The following is a 25582-nucleotide window of genomic DNA, read 5'->3' on the forward strand; positions in this document are numbered from 1 at the left end:
CCAGTATTGTAAGTAAAAAATACTGATTTGACTGAGGCAATTCGGTAAAACGGCAATTGATTTACTCTATAAACTCTTTTAGTATTTTGTTTAACGGGCTTCGAACCTAGGAATAATAATGTTGTTTTACGGGCTTTCTGAATGATAATACTTAGGCCCATCAAATAATTCAGGAATGGGCCTTCGTAAAGATCGTCTTCCTCGGTTAAATATATCACTCAAGAGAAAACCCTAATCGCCGCCCACCTTAAAGCCGGAGAGAGAGAGACAGAGCTCCAGTTCCGTCGTCAGAAGAATCATGGGTAAGAAAGACTTACTCTTGAACTGTTTTTGTATTCCATTTTATGTGCGATTGCTGTTTAATTGATGATTTGTGTTTGATAATGGATGATTGATTAGGTAAGGTACACGGGTCGTTGGCTCGTGCCGGTAAGGTGAGAGGTCAGACCCCGAAAGTGGCTAAACAGGATAAGAAGAAGAAGCCACGTGGTCGTGCCCACAAAAGGATGCAACATAATCGCCGTTTCGTCACCGCCGGTAATATTATTATTCCGTTTTCATTTCTTATAATCTCTACTCTGGGTTGTTAAGTTAGTTAGTTAGTTGATCTTGTTTCCCTCTCTTTTTAATCGTGATTGATTAATCCAAGTTACACTTGTGTATTATTCAGTGTTCTTATGGTTTTGACTTTTGAGAATTGAATTAGCTCTTTGTGATATGCTTAGTGATTCTTGAAACATTTCCATTAAGAGTATCAATCTGTAATGTGTGTAGGTTTTATTTACGTTTTTAGAGATTCTTTCTTAACGAGAGATTTTGGAATTTGATTTCCTCTTTTTTTTATTATCTTATGCAGTTGTTGGATTTGGCAAAAAGAGAGGACCCAACTCGTCTGAGAAGTAGATGAAGATGAACGATCACTGGATGAAGCTTGAGAAGTTTTGCATTTTTCTTTTGTTTTGATGTCTCGTTTAATGTGTTACATGTTTTTCTGGTGATGGATCATTCGTTACTACGAGTTCTGCAATATCTATAGACAATGTAATTTTCTCATTTCATATCTCAATCAAATCGACTTTTGATCTTGTTTTTTTCAACTGATGTTCATTACATTTGCAACTCTATAATCACTCCCGAGCTAAGTACATATTCCTCAACTGATAGTTTGGACTTAGAATGTACTGCAGAGTGCTTATGTTTCAATTAATTTGCGCTTTTTAACGATCTGTAAGATTGTAAGTTTGTAACAAAGCATAATATGAAAAAGATTCACTACATTGTAAAAATCTGTACAAATCAAAGTTTATGGAATGAAAAAAAAAAGGATACAAGGCTAAAAAAATTCTTTTAGCATTTGATGGTACAATGAAAAAGGTTAGAAACAAGAAACACTATAACACTGTACACAAAAGACCCCCATCATGGTTTTTTTTTTTTTTTACCTCCACACCTTAATGGCTCCATCTCTGCTGCTTGATATCAAAAGTCTCTGGTTCAGTTTTACAGATGCCAGAGACTGAACTGAGTCACGGTGACAACCCGCTGTGTCTGTCGCAGCAGCCGCAAGTACCGCCTTTGCCGTCAGTTTGGTTGCCAGAGGCCGCCTCTTTGTCTCCTGCAAGAAGAAAAACAAACATAAGCTCATCATAAAAGATCGTTAAAGGCTAATCTATACAACTGCAAGATATCTTTATGCTAAGATCAAAAATATATCTGATCAACAGACCTGAACAAATTGCACGCCGGAGTTGGTTTTAAGTTCGTAGAAATCATCATTTCCGACTCCTTTCAAATTCGGACCGCATATACTATAACTTCTCTCAGGGCTGTGTTGGTCCAAACACACAGAAAACAAGAACTGCGTCAGTTTTTGTTTTTTATTCACAAGAAGTGTGACAAAACGTTTGATTGTAATAATCACAAGTTAATAAAGTTTTAAATTTAAGACCTGGAGTAATCCCAACACCGAATCTTCAAGTCAGTACCACCTGTTAATAAGTCGCCGCCAGGTAAAGGAAGCAAACTGCGGATTCCAGGAAGACGAGGAGGAGGCTCGTTCAACTCTTCGATTCTGTACTTGGAACTCATGTTCTGGCGAAGATTCGGCTTGGAATTTACCTTATTGCTTGGTAACTTCCATTGAAACTCGGAAACATCCGTCTCGTTTTCATAGTTGGCTACTCTCAATACCTACAGAAATCCAACAGAATCAGCTTAATTACAAGTTTAAATCGGTTTTCAGCTCAAAGATATGGTCTCCTCTATCAAAACAGAGTTACTTTCATGGACTAATTCAAAGCTGCGCCTCCAGTCACTATTAAACTATCTACATCCGTGTTCAAACTTGCGAACCCAACAGAAAACTGGAGGCCAAAGTCAAGGTCAAATATAAAGGTAGAACAACATTACCTGGTGACAACTACCTGCCTCTGCATTCCAGAGTGAAGCTTCATTGCAACCGGCAGCAATATAAATGAAAGGTCTCATAGTGGTGGACACTGAGACGCTTGGAGGAAGAAAGCAGAGGCACATCTTCTCTATGGGGCATACAAGAGGGTATTGCCATGAATTTACGGGAACACGAAATCTCAAATCCCAAAGAGTAAGCACTCCCCTTGAAGAACCAGAGACAAACCAATTCCCACAAGGGCTTGTAACCAAAGAAGACACATATCCTTCTTCAGGGTTTGCTTTCAGTGTCCATGCATCTAAATCTGATCTTGTATCCCAAAGGTGGATTCCGCAGTTTTGAGTACTATACATTACCATCGGACCAGAAAGGCTATCAGCGGTATAATTCAAGAGAGAAACTAGAGCGCCTTCTTTAACATCCTTCTTTTTAATATCAACAATTCCTGAATACTTTTCCACTACGTTCCCCAAGCCTCTGGAGATATGGTCAATTGAAAACATATGTATCACACCATCAGAGGCTCCAACGACAACTTGTGTTGAATTCCGAAGCATTGTTGTGCACATCCCTCTGCTTCCCTCGAGATGATATGTTAGCCTTGACCTAAAAGAGATGTCCTTTTCCAGTTTTCTAGAGTCCCACACCTTCACTGTGGAATCATCTGATGCACTAACAAAAAAGCTATGATCGCTTGAAGTGGCAATGTCGTTGACCGCAGAGCGATGCTCCTGTAGATGAGCAACTAATACTCCACGAGGCTTCCACCCTGAATCCGGAACCGATGTCCTTGACAGAGATGGTTCTCCAACAAGATCCGCTGGAGAGGAAGCATCTTCTGAAGTTACAGAAGCGCTTTTTGAGGAGCTTGACAGACCGAGATCTTGAAATTTACTGATAGCTGATGAGATTTGATCATTTTCTCTGCAATCTGGCTCATGTACCACTCTGTAAAATTGTTTAGGATTGGTCCCGACATGGAATGACCCAGAAATCAGCTTAGGCACTGGGACCGAACTAGCCAAGTTAAAGGACTTACTCATGGAATCCATCCATGGCACTGACAATGAACCCATTCCCAGAGAGTTCATTTGCAATGAAGATTCAGAAGCCACAGGAGGATTTGTAGCTGCTCTTTTGTCCATGCTAAACGAATAGAGAGGTATGTTCTCTGGTTCAATAAAGCTATTCATACCAGATACATATGGTGCCATAAACCCAGAGAACTGTAACTTCTCTTGATACAAGGGATCACGTGACTCAACATTGTTGGAAATATTGGGTCTAGAATTTCTCGGGATTCTCAATTTCACATCCTTTTCTGCATACTTTCCTTGAACTTCTTGTTGCTTCGATGCACTTCTAATATGTTTTTGTCCTTCCACATTTTGCTTATGTTCGGCCCCACATTCTATTGAATTCAACTCCCCAGTATCTTTGTCAAACAAATCAACAGTTTCCCAATCTTTGGATTGAGGTGAAGAACTGTACCATATCTTTCTCTGTCTCGCCACGATTTCTGGTTTTCTAGCTTTTTCTAAGATACTGTAAACCACCTCCCTTGTGACTTGGGGCTTCAAACATGAGAGTAGACCTTCCTCAGAAGCAATTGACGCAGGCAGTCTACTGAGAAAGGGGCGTATTACTGGGGCAATAAAAGCAAAAGAGTCGACTGCACCTATACATTCACTACTTGCGGCAATGAAAGTGACAACTGCCCTCCTTACCCATTGAGATGGATAGCGCAGCAAAGGATAAACACACTCTATCATTTGAAGGAGAGCTCTCTTCCGCAGGAAATTACTCTTACATAATGTGGATAAGCACTCCAATGCATTGACAATAACAGCCTCTGTCTGATCACTCAAAGCTTGATCGATATAGGGCAATAGATACTCCTCCACACTTCTCTGACCGACAAAAAAGCATACATAAACAATTTTCTCAAAGAATACAGATCTTAGCTGTTCATCTCTGTCATTTAGAAAGGCAGGGAGGATCGGTAGTAGAAAGTCATTACTCTGCCTCTGACCAAAGAAAAAGCAAAGTTCCCCTATGTCCTGAAGGAGTGCTCTTCTAACATTTGGAGTTTGTTTTGGACCCATAACAAGCTCTTGAACAACTTCAGCTATAGTTTTTCTAAGCTGTGCAAGCTGTGCATTTCCATTTGCCTTTTGCAAGTGACTAGGGGTCTCACTAGGAGGTGAAGCAGGGATCTGCTGGGAATTCAATTCATTAAGAACCCCTACATCACTCAACTGGAAAGAATGCATCAGGAATCCATAAGCAGTAAGAGCAAGTTTTGCAATATTGCTAGCATAGCATATCCTCACACTCTCTTCTGTATCTTCAGGTAGCATGGAGAGCATAGGAAATATATACTCTTGGAAAATCTTCGCATCACTAGGAGGAAAATCTCGGACAAGCGGCAGAATGTCACACAAAGTTTCCATGGCAGCACACCGCACAATTGCTGTTGGATCAGAAAGCAAGGCAACGACGTATGGAAGTACACGCTGTAAGCGATCATCATCATCAATATACAAAGAGCAAGACCTCAATAGAAGTATAGCTTCCCTCCTCAAATGAGGCAACTTGATATTGCGGATACAAGAACAGAGCATAGATGCAATAAGAACCATTCCCTCACATTTCATGTTACCCTCTACAGGTAGAAAAGGCGTGCCATAAGNTATCCTCACACTCTCTTCTGTATCTTCAGGAAGCATGGAGAGCATAGGAAATATATACTCTGGGAAAATCTTCGCATCACTAGGAGGAAAATCTCGGACAAGCGGCAGAATGTCACACAAAGTTTCCATGGCAGCACACCGCACAATTGCTGTTGGATCAGACAGCAAGGCAACGACGTATGGAAGAACACGCTGTAAACGATCATCATCATCAATATATAAAGAGCAAGACCTCAATAGAAGTATAGCTTCCCTTCTCAGATGAGGCAACTTGATATTGCGGATACAAGAACAGAGCATAGATGCAATAAGAACCATTCCCTCACATTTCATGTTACCCTCTACAGGTAGAAAAGGCGTGCCATAAGTGTCAGAACGGCTATCATAGAGAGACATTAGTGTACCCAAATCTTCCATTGTTATCTTTTTCAAGAAAGGATGGCGATTTTTCTTGACTGCATCAGAAATAGAGTGAGGGATCTCATCCTTTGAATTAACAGTATTACTGCTCAAGTCCTTCGATGCGTTCAGTTTGTGATTTGCAAAAGTTTCCTGCACCTTGCTTGCGTTCACTGAATTTGAAGGTACAGGAGGACCAACGTCATCCTCATCACCTGGCTTATTTTCCATCATCTTTTTAAGTATTTCTTGAAATATCCCCTGGCAAGTCGCTACCTAGACGTAATGAAGCAAAAAAAAGATATAAATCAAGTTGATGCGGAATGTAGGACGAGTATACAGAAAATTGCTATGGTTACCCTCATATCTGAAGGAAGTGGATTCCAACAACAATATAAAGTGTGCAGAAATGGTGAGAAGTAGTTTGGGAAAACAACTCCCACATAATTTTTCAGGTAGTCTTCAGCAGATAGGCGTGCTTCAGGTTCTAACTGAATCATATGAAGAATCATCTTGCGAATTCCCGGATCAGGAATCTGAATCCAACAAAAATAGAAAGACCAACAAAGATGAGTGAAAAAAAGTTTAAAACAATCAGCCATCAATAATCCAAATCAGAAGTCAGAACCACAGAAGTCACAAGTCCCATGTACCATTCAGATTGGATGAGATTGATACCTATAAAGAGAAAATGATATAGAAAGATGCGATAAGAAATACCTTTTCAAGATGTTGGCTAGGATCGTGTTGCCCTCTACGGTAAGCGAGAAGCTGAGCCAGTTCAAATAGTGGTTGACCCTCAAGAAAAAGTTCTGCTATCACACACCTGAAGCAATAATATGAATCTATTACAATATGCTATCAACTCTAATACTTAATGAGTTAAGGTAAGAAAACGTTTTTTCCATTTTGAAAAAGTATGTATGCTTGAACCATTAGGAGCATTGAACAGATAGAGTGATACAAAAACAGAACGCATATGAGCTCACCCCACAGCAAATATATCCATGGACGGTTTTAATGGAGCATCTTGTGCTACTTGTGCCTCACCTCCATGCTCATAGAATCTCTGTAATTAAGCAACAATCTGTTCAAACATGGAAAAACAAGAAAAGAAAAAAATACAGAAACATGACCAACAAGAACGGGTGCTTTTTTCTTGATGGTTCATTGCCACCAATTCTTAGTAGTGATAAGGAAAGAAACTAACTGTGGCGCACCACAAACAAAATGATAATATCCTTAGCAGAGGGTGCAATAGAACAAATTGACAGATCTACATCGATCATATTAAATGAATAAATTCTGATTAGTATTCAAAAATACCTCTGGAGCCAGATAACAAAGTCTTTGTCCCCTTGTGTCAAAGAAGAAGGAGAAGTCTGATGGATCATCATAAGGAATGTATGTGGGTTTAAATGATGCAAAATCAGCAAGGTAAAGCCAGTTCCAGGAAGTGAGCAATACGTTCTCGCACTTGATATCACCTAAAAAATTTGCATATTCACACACATCAAATCCAATGAACCATCATGATAATCATATACCCTCGAACTACCAAATCTTACCATGACATATATCCTTCTCATGACATTGCTTCACAGCAAGAAGCAACTGCAGAAAGAACAAACCAAAATTCAGAAAAACAGTATACCTCAAATAAAAACTTAACGCCTCAAACAGAACGGTAGCAAGACCAAAGAAAACAACCTGAAACGCCAACCATTTCTTCTCCACAAGGTTGAGAAAAGGCCGCGTACTCAACCGATCATGCAGGTTACTGTAAAAGTATTGCCTCACTAGATAAGCTGCTTTATCAGTCTCTTGCCAAAACTGCAATCAAACCACCAACTAACTCAGTTCAAGACAACACACATGAACAGAGAAACCAGAGTCTTCAATAAGCTATGAAAAAATCGTTCCTTTCTCGTCGCAGCAAGATTAAAAACACAAACCCAATACAGAGAAATCGAATCAAAAACCTGAAAAGGCCAAACGTGAGGATGCTCTAGAGACAAAAACACATCCTTGATCTTAACGAGACGTCTCTCATACTCCCTGAGATCGATCGAGTCACCACGCTTGAAGTAAACCTTAACAACAACCAATCCTTCGTCGTGCTTACATTGGATCGACTTTAAGAATCTTCCTCGACATAGAACCTCTTTCAAGACCAGATTGTACGAAGACGGCAAGTCGTGGAGGTAGTACTCCGTCGCCGAGACTTGTGTCGTCCGTGCGATTTTGTTTCCCATCCGAAGACTTAAATTAAAATTAAAATCGTTTCTCGTTCGATTGAGGTTAAAAACACTCAGCTGAATTCGAACATGGAATCTGATTACTCCGGCGACGGAGGAAGGAGAGAGGACTTTGCTCTTTGAGTTTTTAAAGTTTTGTGATAAGTTTTTTTCCCCAATTCGACACGTTTCCAATTTATTTTTTCTTAATTAGTTTAGTTTCCAACATTACATAATATTCAGTACATGTATAAATATACTCCCTATCTATCATAATATATAGTATGATTTTTTTAGATTTTCACCAAGATTAAAAAATATAATTAATGTTGTATTATTATTAACTACTTTTGTTTTATATTTCTTTTAATACTTATTTACTTATATTTTTCTCACATTTGTCATTCAAATGCATGCATATATTTAATTTTTTTTATTATAAAAGTAAAAACATTAATTAGTTGTTTGATTTTAAGAATAAAAATGCATTAAATACACTAAAATATAATCCTTTGTGATATCAATATAAAATCTTAGAACATCAACATTTATGATAAAGAGGGAGTAGATAATTTTTTTAAGATTTTCACCAAAACTAAAAAAAATAATAAATGTTGTATTATTGTTAAATACTTTTATTTTATATTCTTTTTAATACTCATTTTTTCAAATTTCTCTCACACTTGTCATTCAATTGAATATATATATTTAATTATTCATTATAAAAATAAAAACATTAATTACTAATTTGATTTTAAGAATAAAAATACATTAAATACACTAAAGAAATCATCATTTGTGATACAAGCAAAAATTCTAGAACATTATCATTTATGATAAGGGAGTATTAAATTTAGAAATTTCTTAGATTTGCACTTTTTGTATTTATTTCGAAAATGGTTAATTTTTCAATTATTACCAAATGAAAGCAAAATTTTATTTAGTGATTTCTAAATAAAAATCTTTAATTAATCACTAAAATAAAATCTTATTTTCCAATTTTTATTTATTTCAAACAAAAACAGAATGGGAACTTTATTAGAAAATATTCAGTTAGTTCCAAATGAGCTTTTTATTTATTTAATTAAAAAATATATATCTATAACCAAATTAAGTAAATTTAACTAGCATGAAACTTTAAATTTTCCAAAGTTTTCAATATAATGGAGAAAGAGAAAAACAAACCAAATCAAATCTAATTTTCTACTTTCAAAAGTTTGATCAAAAATACAAATGAAATAGTATGATCTCTTCCGTGTAGATGATCAAAAGAATCACATGTTATTGAGTTGCACGACTAATCAAACTGAAACAGCTAGACAACGCAAAACCTTATATGAGTTGGGGAGTGTATGAACACCATGCAACCACTTAATCTTCCCACAAATCTCATTTTGAAGTCTTTCAAACGCAACTATCCCGCACTACAATTTTCTTGTTAGGACAGCGTCTCGATCTCGATGGCTAGCACACACATTTCCCACATAAATGCGATTTTCCCACCACAGTTAATTATTTCTATCAGACGATGTGATCTACTATAATTGTACTTCATCAGTTTATCCAAACCTTGAACATATCTCCATTTTTCACCAACTAAGTCATACCACATGAAAAACCCCGAGCCAGATCGACAGTACATTACATTGTCTATCACCCACCACCATTGACACCAAACAATTCTCCTCATATCCATGATATTCCACGTACCTTCCTTTGTTGCCTCAGCGTCATGATTCGGTATTAGTCGCCAAGTTTTTGTCTTTGTGTCGAATACCTCCGACCAATCTGTGGACTTGTCGGATCCGTGACATCCTCCCATTACGTATATTTTGTCACCTAGGACACATGCCACCGCGTTACTTCTAGCAAGTAGCAACCATCATGTTAGGTGCGTCACGCCACGTGTGCCTCCGACAATCAAATATCCTAACCGGAGAAGAGGGCGCGACAGTTCCACCGATTGCATAGATGTCCGAACCAATCGCTACAGTGGACTTTGATGCCGGAAGAGAATCACAACTAGATGAAATCGGAACCATGAAATTTCCACTTGACTTGGTTGGTGTCCGGTTTGGCTTAATCCAAAGACTAAACCAGCGAGGACATGGACGTTTAGGTAAGCATAAGCAAATTGTAGAGACATATATCATTGGTTTCAGATCGGCCGGCGTAGAGTTCTGTTGAAGAGAGGAGAGAGTGAAAGGTTTTGGAGACGAGTGAGACTGAAGGGTAATGCGATTTAGAGATACGTGCGAAGCACTCTACAATGAGTTCATATGGAAGTGACGTGTTAGAATATATCCACATCTGAACAAACATAATTCCTTAGACAATATATATAGTATGTGGCAACCCTCTCTTGAGCTAGTTTTTGGGAGTGAGTTAGGCCCATTACTAATATGGTATCAGAGTCAACGCCTATTGTTCTTGATAGTATGGACTACCACCCGCAGGGCCGGATCTAGGTTGGTTGAGAGGGGTGCAGTTGCACCAAATGAAATATAAAAAATGTTTGATTTTCTATTAAACTTGGTAACTATAGTGGTCTAGTGGTAATAGGTGCACCACTAAGATCAAGAGGTAAACAGTTCAAATCCCATCTATAACAAGTTTTTGTTCTTTTTGCACCCCATCAAAATTTTGGCTCGATCCGCTACTGACCACATGTGGATGTCCAGTCCCACAAACTTCATGCTACAGATGTCCAATCCTTAGAGTGAGGGATGTGTGTTTGAATATATCCCACATCGGAAGAAACATAATTCTTTGGGCAATATATATAGTATGTGGTCACCCTCCTCTCTTGACCTAGTTTTTGGGAGTGAATTAGGCCATTACTAATATGACGAAAACGATGACGACTCATCACATTACGGAGGAGTCTTCTTTTTATGCGATGGTTTAACTTCGCCTCCGGCTACGGAGATCATCATCGTTGGCAGATATTGTAGGTCGTAGCCGTGGATCCAAATGATGATGATTACGGTTATATAAAATATGATTAGCAAGTAAAGACATTTTGGCCTTCTCTTAGTAGCACAAGGAATATTGCTAGCAAAACCAAAGCTTCTCCCAAAAATAAATCATAAATCATCATCAATTGGTTTTTTATTTTTCATGGTCTATGAATTATATATATATATATAAATATATATATAAATCAAATGTGAATAGAGCTTAATCTTATAAAAACTTGTAATCAGGAGCGTACTAGAAAGTCCGAGATTGGTCGGCCTGAATAAATATTTTATGAGCTAGGCGGTAACAGCTAGTAACAACCATTCTCTAATGTACATATCAAAACAAACAAATCATTAGTATCCAATTTTTTCTAATCATACATACAATTTAGTAAATGTTCATAGCCAAAAAAAATAACGGTTTAGAACTTGACAGAATACAAGATTATCTTGTTTATGAGATGGCTTTTTTATCTTTAACGCTACGAGGTTGAATTCTATTTAAAAATAATTAAATCAACATATGTTTTTTGAGATATGTAAGAGATTAACTGAACAAATTAAATCACATTATCAAAATTACACAGCAGGCTAACTAAATTGTGTTTTTGAGTAACATAATTATCCCGAATTCTGTATTATGTGATATTGCATGAGTTAGCTTAAGTAGCTTCATAATTAGTACTATTTCAAAGACTGTATATCAATAACACATTGATATTTAAGAATAAAAAGAGAACACCAGATTGGACATGGCGAAGCATTTGGTGTTGGTGTTGGTGGGCGTGGATTTGTTCGTGGGCGTGGGAGGGGAACAGGAAGAGATGGTGACAACTCAGAAATTTGCATCTATTATTAATTTGGGAAAAAACTGGATCGACCCAAATAAATGGTTTACTTACTAAACTAACTAATGTTAATTTATGAAATTAAAATTTCAATAATATTTTCATTAATTAATTTTATATATTTTAATAGTTCAAAAACAAAATATGAAAGATCAGCTCAATGTTGTCAACCAATATTTACTGATGAAATTAAATTTTCAATAATATTTTGTCAACTATTTTCATTAATTATTTTTATATATTTTAATAGTTCAAAAACAAAATATGAAATATCAGCTAGTAACAACCATTCTCTAATACATATAGAAACAAGTAAACAACACAAGTATCAAAAAAAATCTAATCATGCATACAATTTAGCAAATGTTTCTAGCCAAAAGAAATAACGGTTTAGAACTTGACAGAATATGAAACTATCTTATTTTTGAGATGACTTTTTTTCTTCTTTGACGTCTACAGGATTGAACTCTATTTAGAAATAAATTAACATATTTTTATTGAGATAAGGAAGAGATCAACTGTAAAAATGATGAACAAAATTACACAGCAGGCTAACTAAATTGTGTTTTTGAATTATGTGATACTGAAGGAGTTAGCGCTTCATAACTAGTACTATTTTAAAGACAGTAAATCATAAACACATTAATATGTAAGAATAAAAAGTGAAAAATTTAAAACAAAGTAGAACAATGAAAATGTCAAAGCAGCCATCATACTTAAAGACACAATCTTGCATGTCAATCTAGTTTCAAATCTCACCAGGGCAGATGAGAACAGTTTAGGCGAGGTTACTGAAAATCTCTTCAGTTGATCAAGGTGAAAACAAAATGCTACTCAGGTACTTATACCTACATTATTCAAACAACATAGAGACTATTGTACAAACAAAATTAATGCTTAGAAATGGGCACACTCTATCTATTATTCTCAAACCAATATAAAATGCAAATTGGAACAGCCATTTAAGATGCTAGACACTTAGACGGTATATCACCAACAGAAAACATAGTACAAATTTTTAAAAGCAAAATGATGACTCTACAAGTGATCATTAAGAGTCATCAAACCGAAAGGGCTATACAACGCAAGAAGTTATATGACTTGGGGACCGTAAGCACAACATTAACCCACTCAATCTTCCCCCAAACCGCACCTCCAAAGCCTTTTTCGAGCGCAACCATCGCACACCAAATATTCTTGTTGTGACTACGACCAGGCCGCTGAAACCTATCCCAAAGGATAACGAGCTTCCCACCACAATTAACTAATTCAACCATACAATTACGGAAATCAGTACTAGCAGTACGGTGCTTTTTCAATGATTCCAAACCTTTCACATCTCTCCACTCTCTAGCCTCAAAATCATACCACTTGTATCTAGCGCAAGAGTAACAATACATCACATTGTCAATCACACACCAAGATTTCGACCAGAGTAGGCTCAACTGCTCCTCAGCAACACTCCACTTACCTTCCTTCACATCATAAATCCAATCCTCAACCCCAGCCTCAGTCTTTACGTAAATCTTTCCTTCCACTACATCGATCTTTCGAGCTACATTATCTCCAAGCCTCACCTTAATGTCAGGATTCTCCGGTAAGGTCCTCCAAGTCTTAGTCTTTATGTCATACATCTCGAACCAGTTTATGTCCCCACAAGAAGGGTCACATCCTCCCATTACATAAATCTTATCATCAAGGACACATGAGGACGCGTGTTTCCTCTTCATCTTCATGTTAGGGCGGACATGTACCCGCGTGCGGCTCCGAGAGTCGAATACCCATATAGCTGAAGATGGACCAAAGTTCTCGGCCATGTATTCACCATAGATCTTCCAACCGATGGATAGGGTTAGGGTTGAGTTTGAATGCGGAAGATAAATATAAGAAGGAACGAAGCGATTCACAGTTCTCCCACCATAGAAAATTTCGTTTCGATTAGGTTTGATGGCACTGAGACGGAACCAGCGTGGGGTTGGCTCCTCGGATGGTACGGTGGAAAACCGTAGATAGATATAGAGGCCCCAGATCTCGGTGGTTCCGAGTTGAGATCGCGCAGCGTAGAGATCTTCAGAAGAGATGAGAGAACGAAATGTTTTGGAGACGAGGGAGAGTGAAGGGTAATGGGATATAGAGATACGTGCCAAGCAGTTAACGATGAGTTCGTTTGGAAGTGAAGACAACGTCATCGACTGACATGGTGCAAGATGTAGCGGTGGTGGAAGCTTCTTCGTCTTTTTATGCGGCGGCTCAGCTTCTTCTTCGGGGATCATCGTTCTACGGTGGAGAGAAAAAATCATGAGAATGGGTTAAGATATATAGAAGAAATGATTTAGGTCAACAGATTCAGCAAGCCAATCTTGTTAATGCTGTCAAAAGAACACCAAAGTATCAACACGTTTCCAATGGAAGAAAATATATTTTACTTAATGAGTAGTAGATAATATTCATGAAATATATGTAATTAGCAAAAAAGGATTTTCTATTTAAAGAAAAAAAAACTTTTGGTCAAAGAATTTATTAAAAGGGTGGAAACTGAATTAAAAACTTTTGGTCTGTTTGAAAAAAAGAGATTGTTGTAAAAAAAAAAATATAGAAATTGAATTAAATCAAAAGAAACAACTTCCGTAAGATTGGTCAGAGGAAAAGTTTGCCTTTCTTTTTTCCGTGATTGATCTCCATCCTCTGTTGTGATTACGTACATATACATTCACAAAGATCTCGGCGGGTGGATCTGAATCTGGTTGACAAAATCATTACACTTGGAAGAGCCTTTGGCATAATAAGAACCATGTTGCGCTATGCTACATCAACATCTTCCAACAAATGAACCAGCAATGATATTGATAATCAAAAATTAAAATTCTTCTAATGCTTTTTATGATTATCATTGACTTTGTATCATATTTTTTTATGATTATCTTTGTAAACTATATACTTCTAACTTCTAAGTAATAAAAAAGATGTAAAAAAAGAAAAAAGAGAAAAAAAAAAAAAAAAAAGGCCTTATAGGAGGATCTGAATGGTCAACTCAAGAGATCTCTAAGCTTTAAGTGATTTAAAATTACCATAGTAAAATGAAAGTTTGTCTTAAAGAAAAAAACAGCATCTTCAACGCAAAATAAAGCAAGACTATACCATCTCTCCAAGAGACTAAAGAGTCATCAGACCGAAACACTTACACAAGGCTCGAATATATATGAGTTGTGAGGAACTGTAATCATAGCATCAACCAACTCAACCTTACTCCAAACCTCACTTCCAACCATTGCATCTTCTTTCTAATGAAATCTCGACAACATAACATTGGGACTGGGATTCCGCATAACTAAAAGCTTTTCACCAATCTAGAACATATAAAAGAAATTATATGTATAAAACGTTGGTTTTTAGTCGATTTTTTTATTTATTTCAAATTATATTGCTCGGACCTATCATCAAATCAATTTCTCAAACACTGTCAAAAACTGAGAAATTGTTCTACTTTTTTCCATGAACTGCTTTTAAATTCTGGCTCTGTTTCCTCTCTATTTTAACAGATTTTTAGTCTAAAGAGTTGGTTCAATTGGTTTCTCGTATCTCTTGTAGTTATCATAAGTTTATCCGCGTGTTTTCATGTAAAATCAAACAAATATCCAACTTTGATATTGTTGTATAAATGATTCACGTAATATAAACGTTCTATAGATCCTCAAATCCTTCTCATGAAAGACCATAACATAGCAATATAGACTCTTGCGTTAAAGAACAAAGAATAGCATTTTCAAAGCAAAATAAAACAGCAACTCTACTTAGATTTCACAAAGGCTGTTCAAATGTACCATCCTTTGTGTATCATCAAATTGATATAGCTACACAACTCAAGAAGCTATACGACTTGGAGACCGTAAGCACAGGATTGGCCCACTCTATCTTACCCCAAATCTCACTCTTCTATTCAAATTGATATAGCTACACAACTCAAGAAGTTATACGACTTGGAGACCCTAAGCACGGCATTGGCCCACTCTATCTTACCCCAAATCTCACCTCCATGGCGCTTTTCTAACGCGATTTTTGCGCACCAAATTCTTTTTTTTCTGCTTTCTGTTGTATTCCTGAAATAGGGGCACCCACACAACTAAAAGTTTCCCACCATGATTAAGCAATGTAAGCAGACGCCCACCTCCTAAGCTAAATGTATTGTGCTTACGCAATAATTTCAAATCAGACCCCTTTACATCTTCCCACTGTCTACTCTTCGAGTCGTACCACATGCAATAACCGGAGTTTGTAAAACAATACATTACATTGTCTATGACACACCAGTCATTTATCGATATGATGCTCGGGTGCGTTTCTACAACTTCCCATTTACCTTATTTTGGATCATACGCATAGTCCTTCGTCTTAGCCATTGCGTAAATCTTTCCTTCGAGCGCATTGATTGTAAACCACGAATCGCTGCTACGTAACTCGTCGGCTCCATAGCTCGACAAGGAACTCCAAGTCTGAGTTTTTATGTCAAGTAATTCCATCCAATGCGCCATGGACTCGTCTTTCTCACAACCTCCCAATACATATCCCGTCCACAATAATCACATTCGGACTCTCCCGAGCCACCATCATATTGGGGCCATCAAGCCACGTGTTACTCCTACAATCAAAGACCGAAGCAGAACAATGGAACAAAGCAAACTGTACAAAGATATATATATATATATGCTGATTTATAGCAAGAAATTAAACTTAATTCTTATGACCATAGAAATGCAAGTACTATGAAAATTTCTACACTATTTAATATTAAAAGTAGGAAATGACTTCATGATATATATGGTGGTGGATCATGACTTACCAAAGTACCATGCATGAAGTGATATATACATTAATCGAGTGACCACACTCCCTGCTCTCCTTTAAAGCCCAGCAAGGAAGGATAGCTTGTGTTTTGAGCCACAATTCTGTAAAAGTAGGTGTGTTGAGCTCTCAACTATATATGTATATATTCAGCTTCATAATCATCAAGACGCAGCCTAAATATTGCACATATTAATTGTAACGTCCAGCTCGGCCTAAATTCTAAAAGTCGCATTTATGAATATTAATGTAGATGTTTTTTTTTCAGTATTTTTGTACACCACACACTGTATATGTTTTGTAGTAGTTGACAAACGCAAATGCCAAACACAAACGGAAGTTACTATTTCCGTTTACAGTTAAGAAAAAGGTTGCTTAAATTTGGGGTCATAAGTGATAGAAACATAGAGGGAAACAATGAAAACATAAAAACAAGATCTGAATATTATTGAATAATGAACAGACACAATTCCTGATATTTGAACTGAGATGCTTTGTTTACAAGTCCAGTGAAAGCAAAGAAGTGCTGCAAAGTGATCGTTGACCTTCGTGAGGACTGTGGACTGCTGACAAGTAGATCATTGAGACAACTGGCGCCACACTTTATAGTCGTAATGGGATGGTAGAAGAAATAGAATACAAACATGCATGAAGTCATCTTAATTCACAAAAATATTTGCTTTAATTTTAAAAGCGATAAATATATTTGAAAATATGATGAAAATATATTGGTAATATATTTGTCAACTCGTAGTATTCCATGGTTTTAATCATTCATTTTATACCATACGAAAAATGTATATTCTTATTTGCCAAAACGTTGCACCTTTCTTGGCCACACAAAAAAAAAAAAAGGTTTTGGGGTCGTTTTGCTAAAGATTACATATGTTGTGGGCTTTTTAGATATATAATTATAAATTGTGGCAGTCGGTTTATTCTATTTTTCCGGTAATTATAAATTATTTTAGTTTTTGTCCAACGGAAACGTATCCTCTCCTGTTTGCTTCTTCTTCAAATCATCCTCCGTAGGTCGCTGCTGAATGCTGATCCATGGAGTCAATTCAATGCAATCGTTTGGTAAACCCTAGTTTCTCCTTAAATCAGCGTCGTCGGAGAACAAACCGCGCTGTTCTTGATCGGAGAGATGCTCTATTACGGAGTCTAGTTTCTCTCGACGCCGTGGAGTTGCGGCGGAGCAGGACGTTCTCGGCTGTACGGACTTCTAATTTTACCGTTAGAGCGGCGGTATCGATGGGTGTTGGCGGCCGGAATTCTACTGACGCTTCGATAATGACAACGGCGATGAGCGGGGGTGGATAGGGTAGGGAAATCGAGCTCCGCGCTTGAGGAGCAGAGGCGTTTGCGTTCCATTCCGAAAGTATTCTCCGGAGACTGTATGATTATTGCTTCTAGTTCGATTTTTACGCAAATAGTTTCAGCCAATTTCATTTGTTTGATCTCTGTTGCAATTTTGTTGAATTCACTTAATTTGAGCTTGGTTAGACTTAATTCATCTTCTTGGATTCTTGAACTGGGATTCAATGGTGTTTTTGTGATCAGGTGAGGAGTAAATTTCTGGAATCAAGAGGATCAGTCGTCTCTCTTGCTTCAAGGGGTGTGGAGATTGTTTGAACTCTTGGGTTGTATTGGTCTACCTTAATGTATGACTTTATGGTTGGAAGGGATGAGAAAGTTGTCCCCTTCCGTGCTCGTCAGCTTAGAGACCTGTTGTGCAACTTGGGGCCTTCGTTTATCAAAGCTGGTCAGGTATGTTGATCACATGTTATTGTGAGGACTTTTATTGCTTTAACGGGGATTTCGACTAAACATATCTTTACATGGGGTTAGGTTTTGGCAAATAGGCCTGATATCATCCGTGATGACTACATGAACGAGCTCTGCATACTCCAAGATGATGTTCCTCCATTCCCTAACAGGTAAAAATCTTATATATTTTTCTAGTTATCATGTGCCATCGTGTGGTGAAGCTAAGTGCTGAAGGACTTTGTAGGTTGCTTTCAATATCATCGAGGAAGAGTTAGGCCAACCTCTTGAGGCCCTATTTAGCAAAATTTCTTCACAAACAATAGCGGCTGCAAGCTTGGGCCAAGTTTATCGAGCTACTCTACGTGCCACTGGAGAGGATGTTGCTATCAAGGTTCTTCTATATGGAAAAAAATTTCTTTAGCTATAGAGTTTATCTTCTTTGAAAGTTGTGATATTTCTTTCACACAGGCTTATCAAACTGAAAACTGTTTTAAAGTTTGGGATTGACATCTATGTTATCTATATACAGGTGCAGCGACCACAAATAGAGCCTATAATTTCTCTTTCTTTTCCGAACCCTCGCCTCATTCTTAAATGGCTTCAGTATACAGAAACTGGGTTGCAACGCAGAGCTAATAGTTGATGAATTTGGAGAAAAGCTTTTGGAGGAGCTTGACTATACACTGGTATCTTCTATAACTGTCATTTTGACTCTATGCGTTCTTTTGTTTTGGTGATCTGAAAATATGATTCTTTCTATAATCCGGGTTAACCGTAAGTTCTTGCCTACAGGAAGCCAGAAACATTGAAGACTTTCTGGAGAACTTCGAAGATGACCCTACTGTCAAAATTCCTCGAGTATACAAGAATCTTTGTAGTCCACGGGTTTTGGTAATGGAGTGGATCGATGGTATTCGGTGCACTGACCCACAGGTAATGAATTTTAAATAGGGGCCAACCCGGTATATTCCTTTACCTTTCAAAAAAGTCAAAATACAGTATACTCTTGAGTACTGACTTTTACTAATTGTACTCAGGCCATCAAGGATGCGGGTATCAATTTAAATGGATTCTTGACTGTTGGCGTCAGTGCTGCTCTAAGGCAGCTGTTGGAATTCGGATTGTTCCATGGAGATCCACATCCTGGAAATATCTTTGCAATGCAGGATGGGCGTATTGCTTATGTGGACTTTGGTAATGTTGCTGTACTGAGTCAGGTAATTTAAGTTTAATGGTTTCGAGGTATCTAATAACCTTAGTAACTAGCGTATGCCTCCTTCCCATAGTAATCTCACATCTGTATATAGAGACTTTGTCTTTCACAGTCTAAACAAAATCCTTTCTTTCTTTTTCTCAGCAAAACAAGCAAATTTTGGTTGATGCTGTTGTTCATGCGGTTAATGAGGACTATGGGGAGATGGCAAATGATTTCACTAGGCTCGGATTCTTGGCCAAGGAAACCGATGTTTCTCCTATCGTTCCAGCTTTAGAAGCCATCTGGCAGAATTCTGCGGGGAAAGGACTTGCAGATTTCAATTTTCGAAGTGTTACAGGTACTTGATATATTGCTTTCCTTAGACAAGTTTGTTTTATTTACTGAGCACCCTTGAATAAACGGTGTCACGTTTTTGTTGCAGGCCAATTCAACAAGCTTGTGTACGACTTTCCTATCCGTATCCCGGAGCGGTTCTCTCTTGTTATTCGTTCTCTGCTTACGCAGGAGGGTATATGCTTCACGCTGATGCCTGATTTTAAATTTCTAGAGGTGAAGTCACGATTATTATTTTCATTTTTCTTTTCATATAAATCCTGAAATGAGCAGATACTAGCTATGACAAACTTCTAAATTTGTCCATCAGCATTAACTTTATTTTGAGCAAGATTCAAGTGGCGGCTATGGAACAGGTATAAATCATTTCTCCGGCTTCTGACAAAAGAAAAAACTTTCCGGTAGTTTTTAGAAAAGCTTTTCCATTTTTCTGTTTTTTATTTCAGAAAGAAAGTGAGAAAGCAGGCAAGGTGACATCAGCTGGCATGTATGTATTTCTTACATTTTCAAGTGTATAGAATGGATTCGACTGTCAATGCGGGGTATGCAAGTTCTGAGCTCTTTTCCTTTTCATATATTTGCAGGGGTATTTATTAAAGCAATCCATCTTAGAATATGCACAGGGGTATTAAAGCAATCCACATTGCCGTTATTGTGCAGATAGCTGCAGCCAAGGACCCTGAATCTGCTTTCTTCAAGCGATTGGAAGGTCTTCAACCTTGTGAGCTTTCTGGCACGCATATATTTTGCAGTTTATGGTATGAGTTATATTACTTTATATATACGATAGCTGGAGAATTTCTGAGACCTTAATTTAAGTGGTCTCTAGTTGCTTTTGAGGTGATAACTTCTTCAAGACTGCATTGAGGAACTCTATGCCAAGACTTATGAGGATACAACAGAGAAGTTGAAGGAGATTGAAGCTCAACTGTATTCTTAGGATTGTTTTTGATTTGTATACATCGATTCAGTGTTTGATGTATTTTATACTCCCTCTGGTTTTTTTAGTTGTCATTTTTAGAGTAAAAATTTTGTTTTCCAATACTTGTCATTTTAGGTTTCCAATGCATATGTTTGGTAAAATACCAATTTTATTCTAATTATTTTAATGCTTTGACCAATAAAAAAATTAGAAAATGTATTAAAGAAGTGCTATAATAGAACATTTATTTATTTTCTGTTGTATACAAAAAAAGAACATTTATTTATTTTTTTAATTTGTGTGCAAAGCTCTAGAACCACAGCAAAAAAACCGGAGGGAGTATTAAACTCATTGTGATGGTGGAAGTCGAATGGATTGATTATTGATGTTAATATGGATTTCGAAACCCATTTAAATAAACGGGCCTGTTACACAAATTTCTGTCCATTTAGCCCTATTTATTTTAAAATATTAAACAAACTTAAATTGAGTAGCCCAATTAAACATGTTTGATAAATGGGTTTATCTATTTAATTAATGGATAACCGTGTATTTTACATCTATATTTTGTTTTTAATCATCAGTATTTTGTCTTTAATTACTTCAGGTTCATAATGATTTTTACAGTAAAAGCAAAATAATATTAAGTTTATATGAGCTTATATGGGTTTCAATGGGTTTATGGGTTTACTCATATTTAAATGGGCAAAACTAAATGGAGATTAAACTTAGAGGGGGTTATTGGTTCTATGATTTTAATGGATTTGGAAATCTAAACAAAAATCATGTGTTATTCAATCAATGATTTGTAAATAATTTTCCAAACTATGTGTTATTGGTTCTATAATTTACAAATACTTATTCAAATCCAATGTTATTCATTTAATGATTTGTTTTTGGATTTCAAAATCCATATTATGTTTTATATGGATTTGAAATTGTAAAATAGAAGGATTCAAATCCAAGGATAAAACATGTTATTTCAAAATCCTGTGTTTTGATTTTTAGAATTTACAATTCCATATGAATTTAGAAATCACCCTTCCAATAACAGCCTATTAAGTGGGTTTATATGGGTTTAATCTCAAATGGACTGGATTTTATATGAGCTAGGTTTAAATGGGGTGGGTATGTCCATATTAACATCATTAGGATTGATGATTCATTCACATCCAAGTTAATCTAACCAAATATAAAATGTAATTAAAAAAAAAACATTATAAGAAGAAAAAAGAATAGTGTAAAACTTTTGTTTTTCCACGAAATATTATAAGAAAAACTCAAAAAAGTATAGGGATATATGATAATTTGGTAGAGATTAAAAAAAAAATGCTCCGTACATGCACTATATTAAATGATGCACACACTATAGTCATTCTCATAAACTTGGCATATCATACATAAACTTGGCTAACAAGTCCGTTCAACAACGTCATGGACGTGAATGATCTAGCTCCGTTGCTGCTATTTGCCCGAGCAAATCATGACTACGACATTTGTCACCAGATTGCGGCTCTCATTATAGTAAGTTTTTTTTTCCCTAATTTAAACTTAAAACCCTATTTTTAATTGTCAACATGGGTTGATTTTGGGCAGTAGATAAGGGGATCTTCGTTTATAGGGTAATCTAACTCGGATTCTCTAGTAATAATAGGAAGTTTGTTTACTTTTAAAGCCAGATTGAAGATATTTTAGTTTATGGGAATATGCGTTAGATTTTAGTTTTTGGATATCCGTTTTTTTTGGGATATCCATATCCGTATCCGTTTTATCTGTAATTTATTATCCGTATTTGTATCTGAAAAATTTGGATATCCGTTATCTAAATAACCGTTAAAAATCTGATTATTCGCAAATATCCGCGGATATCCATTAAACAAAAAATTACGTATTTTGAACTAAAGTACAACGTAGTTTTTGCAGTAGTTAATGGCTAAATCAGAGAAGATGATGATTAACTACTGCGAATCATCTATATTAACATATTTGAAGTACATTTTGTGTTATGCCCTTTTAGTTTTGTTTATTTAAAAAGTTATTTACAATATTAACCCTTACAAATTTTCCAAAACTGACATTACTCCAGATTTTGTTTCCAAAATATTATGCATTTCATTCCAACTAAAAAAATAACAACAATCAATATGGAAATAGAAACTATCATATATTTAGCCACACATTATGTTATGTTTTGAAGATATTCTATATCTGAATCTTTCGCAAACAAAGAAAACAACAATTTGATTCTCATTTTGTTTTCCAAAACCTGTGAGCTTTGATTTTTAACGAAAGAAAAACTTCAATTGACATTTATTTAAATATTATAATTAACATATATATACTTAATAAAATTTTAATTATTATGAATATGTAAAATTAAAAAAGTCTAAAATACTATATAATGTGGTTATATTGTAGATGTGTTATAAAGATAACATGTTGGAATTAATAAAATATTATTAAATTTGTGTTAACACGGGTTAAATCCTCATTTAATTATTTATCAACACAATTAATATTAGAATATTTGACATAAAATCAAGTTGATTTAACTAAGATTGTATAAAATAATTAAATGATTAGAAAAAATGTGACTTAATCAAAGCGTATAAATTACTAATTATGTATTTAGATCTCTTATTTTTTGTTATAATAATTAAAAATCAATAGAATCTTAAACACTAAATAAAACAAATTAAATATAACAAACAAATGGTCATGAAGTGTATTACGGGTTAAAAAAATTAATATAAGTATTTAGTCGCATAACAATCAGAAAATTTAGTTATTCTTCCATTTACAAAACATCCAATATTTAATAAATGGATACAACATAAAATAAAAATTATACACCGCGGGTTAAAATCTAGTCATATTGTAAAAACGATGGTGGACTTTTATTGATTCTTTAAAATTTGACTTTGAAAAGGCTACATTTGTTTTTGTGTCAATAAGTTTTTCATGAAAACAAGAAGAATTCAATCTTTGGCCGCTGTATGTATGTAATCTTTGTGAAAATTAGCTCAATTGAGTGTTGTATTTTTCTCGAATTGATTTTAAGAAATGTCTCCAAAGGTATGCATGGCTTGTGGCCAACTGAACAATTTTTTTGTATTATATATTAATTGACACAAAAACAAATGTAATCAACCAGAGAGAGATTTTGTTAAAGTTATTCAAATAAACAATCTCTTTCGACTCATCAAATCGAAACTACTACACAACTACTCAAGAATTCAAACGACTCTGGAACCATAAGAAGAGTATTAGCCCACTCCATCTTACCCCAATCCTCGCCTCCATGGCGCTTCTCTAACGCCATCTTTGCGCACCTGATTCTCTTTATCTGTTTTGCGTTGTCTACGTGAACCGTCATCCACAAAACTAAAAGTTTCCCACCATAGTTAACTAAATCAAGCACAAACCCATGTGCTAAGCAACATGTATCCTGCCCAAGCAATAATTCCAAATTCGAACCCTTGACCTCTCTCCACTTTCTACTCTTCAACTCATACCACATGCAAATATTGGAGTCTGTATAACCATATACTACATTCTCTATCACGCACCAAGCATATATCCACATCATGCTCGAGTGCGTTTCTACGACTACAACTTCCAATGTACCTTTTTTCATATCACAATAAGCATAGTTATTCGGATCATCCATTGCGTAAATTTTTCCTTCCACTTCCAGCATACTGATTTCTAACTCTTCCTCGCTGCTACTTAACTCGTCGGCTGAGTCTCCATGGCTCGGCAAAGAACTCCAAGTCTGAGTCTTTATGTCTAACACTTCCGTCCAAGCCATAAACTCGAGCTTCCCATAACCTCCCATTACAAATATTTTCCCATCAACAAAAACCGCTTTCGCACACTTCCGAGCAACCATCATATTGGGGCCATCACGCCACGTGTTACTCCCACAATCAAGGATACGAACAGCTGGTGGCGATTTGGAGGGTGCACCGATTAAGTAGATCTCCGAACCAACAGCTACACTAGTGAAATCGTACGGTACACAATGAGGATGTGGATAACAAGGTACCGCAACCAATGAATAATCACCAGGAATATCATCATCACCATCGTTCGTTAGGGTTTCGGAAGGTGTCATCCAGAGAGTGTACAAATCAAAAGATTGGTTCTTAGACAATTGTAAGCAGAAATAGAGGCATGGTTCTGTGGTTCCGATGTTAGATCGAGTCGTGTAGATTTGGGGAGAGGAGAGGAGAGAGAGGAATCTCTTGGAGACAAGAGAGAGATTAGGGTAATTCCATTTAGAGATACGGGCGAGGATGTGCTCTAAGATTTCTTCTGGAAGTGAAGAAATCGTCAGTGGCTGATCATGATGGCTCTTATTCTTATTCTTCTTCATCTCTTCAACCTCTTTGCGGATCATGATCGGCGGAAAATTGGAGTGGAAGCAAGCCGTGGGGAAGAAGTTATATAATTAGGGTTTGGAAAAATTAAACAACGAGCTTAAGCTTTTCTTAATTGCAAAAACTATTTTTTTAATCAATTATTAAAAATAACCTTAATTAAAAGGAACAAATCCTAAAGAATACCCCAAAACCATTGTACTGGACAAATGTCTATTTGTTGGCATTGGTTTTTATTTATTTTGTTGAATATAATTATATTAGTTAAAAAATCCAAAATTTGATAAATAAAATGTCAATGACAATAAATAAATAAATAAAAATTTGTTTGAAGTTTTGAGTAAATGAGTAATTTTTTATTAGTAATATATAAGGTTTTCAAAAATATCCAAACAATGCAATCATATAAGTGTATATGTCATTCATTAAATTCTTCATATACACTTATATGTGAATTTTTGTTATCCTAAGTTATATTCAAATTTTAAAGAATTAAGAGAAAGTCCACCATCTTTTTTACAAGATGATGATTCACCGTAGTTATCAGAGAAGATGATGATTAACTAGGTAGCC

At 36.1% G+C, this 25582-nt stretch overlaps 4 protein-coding genes and 1 pseudogene across 4 annotated transcripts; 2 read left to right on the plus strand and 3 right to left on the minus strand.

The window, feature by feature from the left end:
- On the plus strand, positions 198-1097 carry LOC104717256 (40S ribosomal protein S30-like). Its single transcript, XM_019231191.1, has 3 exons — positions 198-302; positions 400-537; positions 857-1097. Exons 1-3 carry the CDS (start codon positions 299-301, stop codon positions 901-903), a joined length of 189 nt encoding a protein of 62 aa, XP_019086736.1. The 5' UTR covers positions 198-298; the 3' UTR covers positions 904-1097.
- LOC104717257 (phosphoinositide 3-kinase regulatory subunit 4-like) lies at positions 1239-7929 on the minus strand. Its single transcript, XM_010434799.2, has 12 exons — positions 7485-7929; positions 7213-7335; positions 7071-7116; positions 6829-6989; positions 6492-6571; positions 6223-6328; positions 5862-6038; positions 5336-5778; positions 2410-4966; positions 1949-2190; positions 1727-1826; positions 1239-1615 (listed from the first exon to the last, which is right to left on the minus strand). The coding sequence occupies exons 1-12, from the start codon at positions 7755-7757 to the stop codon at positions 1439-1441; spliced, it is 4485 nt and encodes a 1494-aa protein (XP_010433101.1). The 5' UTR covers positions 7758-7929; the 3' UTR covers positions 1239-1438.
- LOC104717258 (F-box/kelch-repeat protein At4g29370-like) lies at positions 12463-13850 on the minus strand. The gene has a single exon (XM_010434800.1). It carries the CDS (start codon positions 13848-13850, stop codon positions 12612-12614), a length of 1239 nt encoding a protein of 412 aa, XP_010433102.1. The 3' UTR covers positions 12463-12611.
- On the plus strand, positions 17349-20061 carry LOC104717259 (annotated as a pseudogene).
- Positions 23830-25029, minus strand: LOC104720075 (F-box/kelch-repeat protein At5g39560-like). Its single transcript, XM_010438046.1, has one exon. The coding sequence runs from the start codon at positions 25027-25029 to the stop codon at positions 23830-23832; it is 1200 nt and encodes a 399-aa protein (XP_010436348.1).

This window comes from Camelina sativa, chromosome 10 (genome assembly GCF_000633955.1).
Source record: "Camelina sativa cultivar DH55 chromosome 10, Cs, whole genome shotgun sequence".
Lineage (NCBI taxonomy): Eukaryota > Viridiplantae > Streptophyta > Magnoliopsida > Brassicales > Brassicaceae > Camelina > Camelina sativa.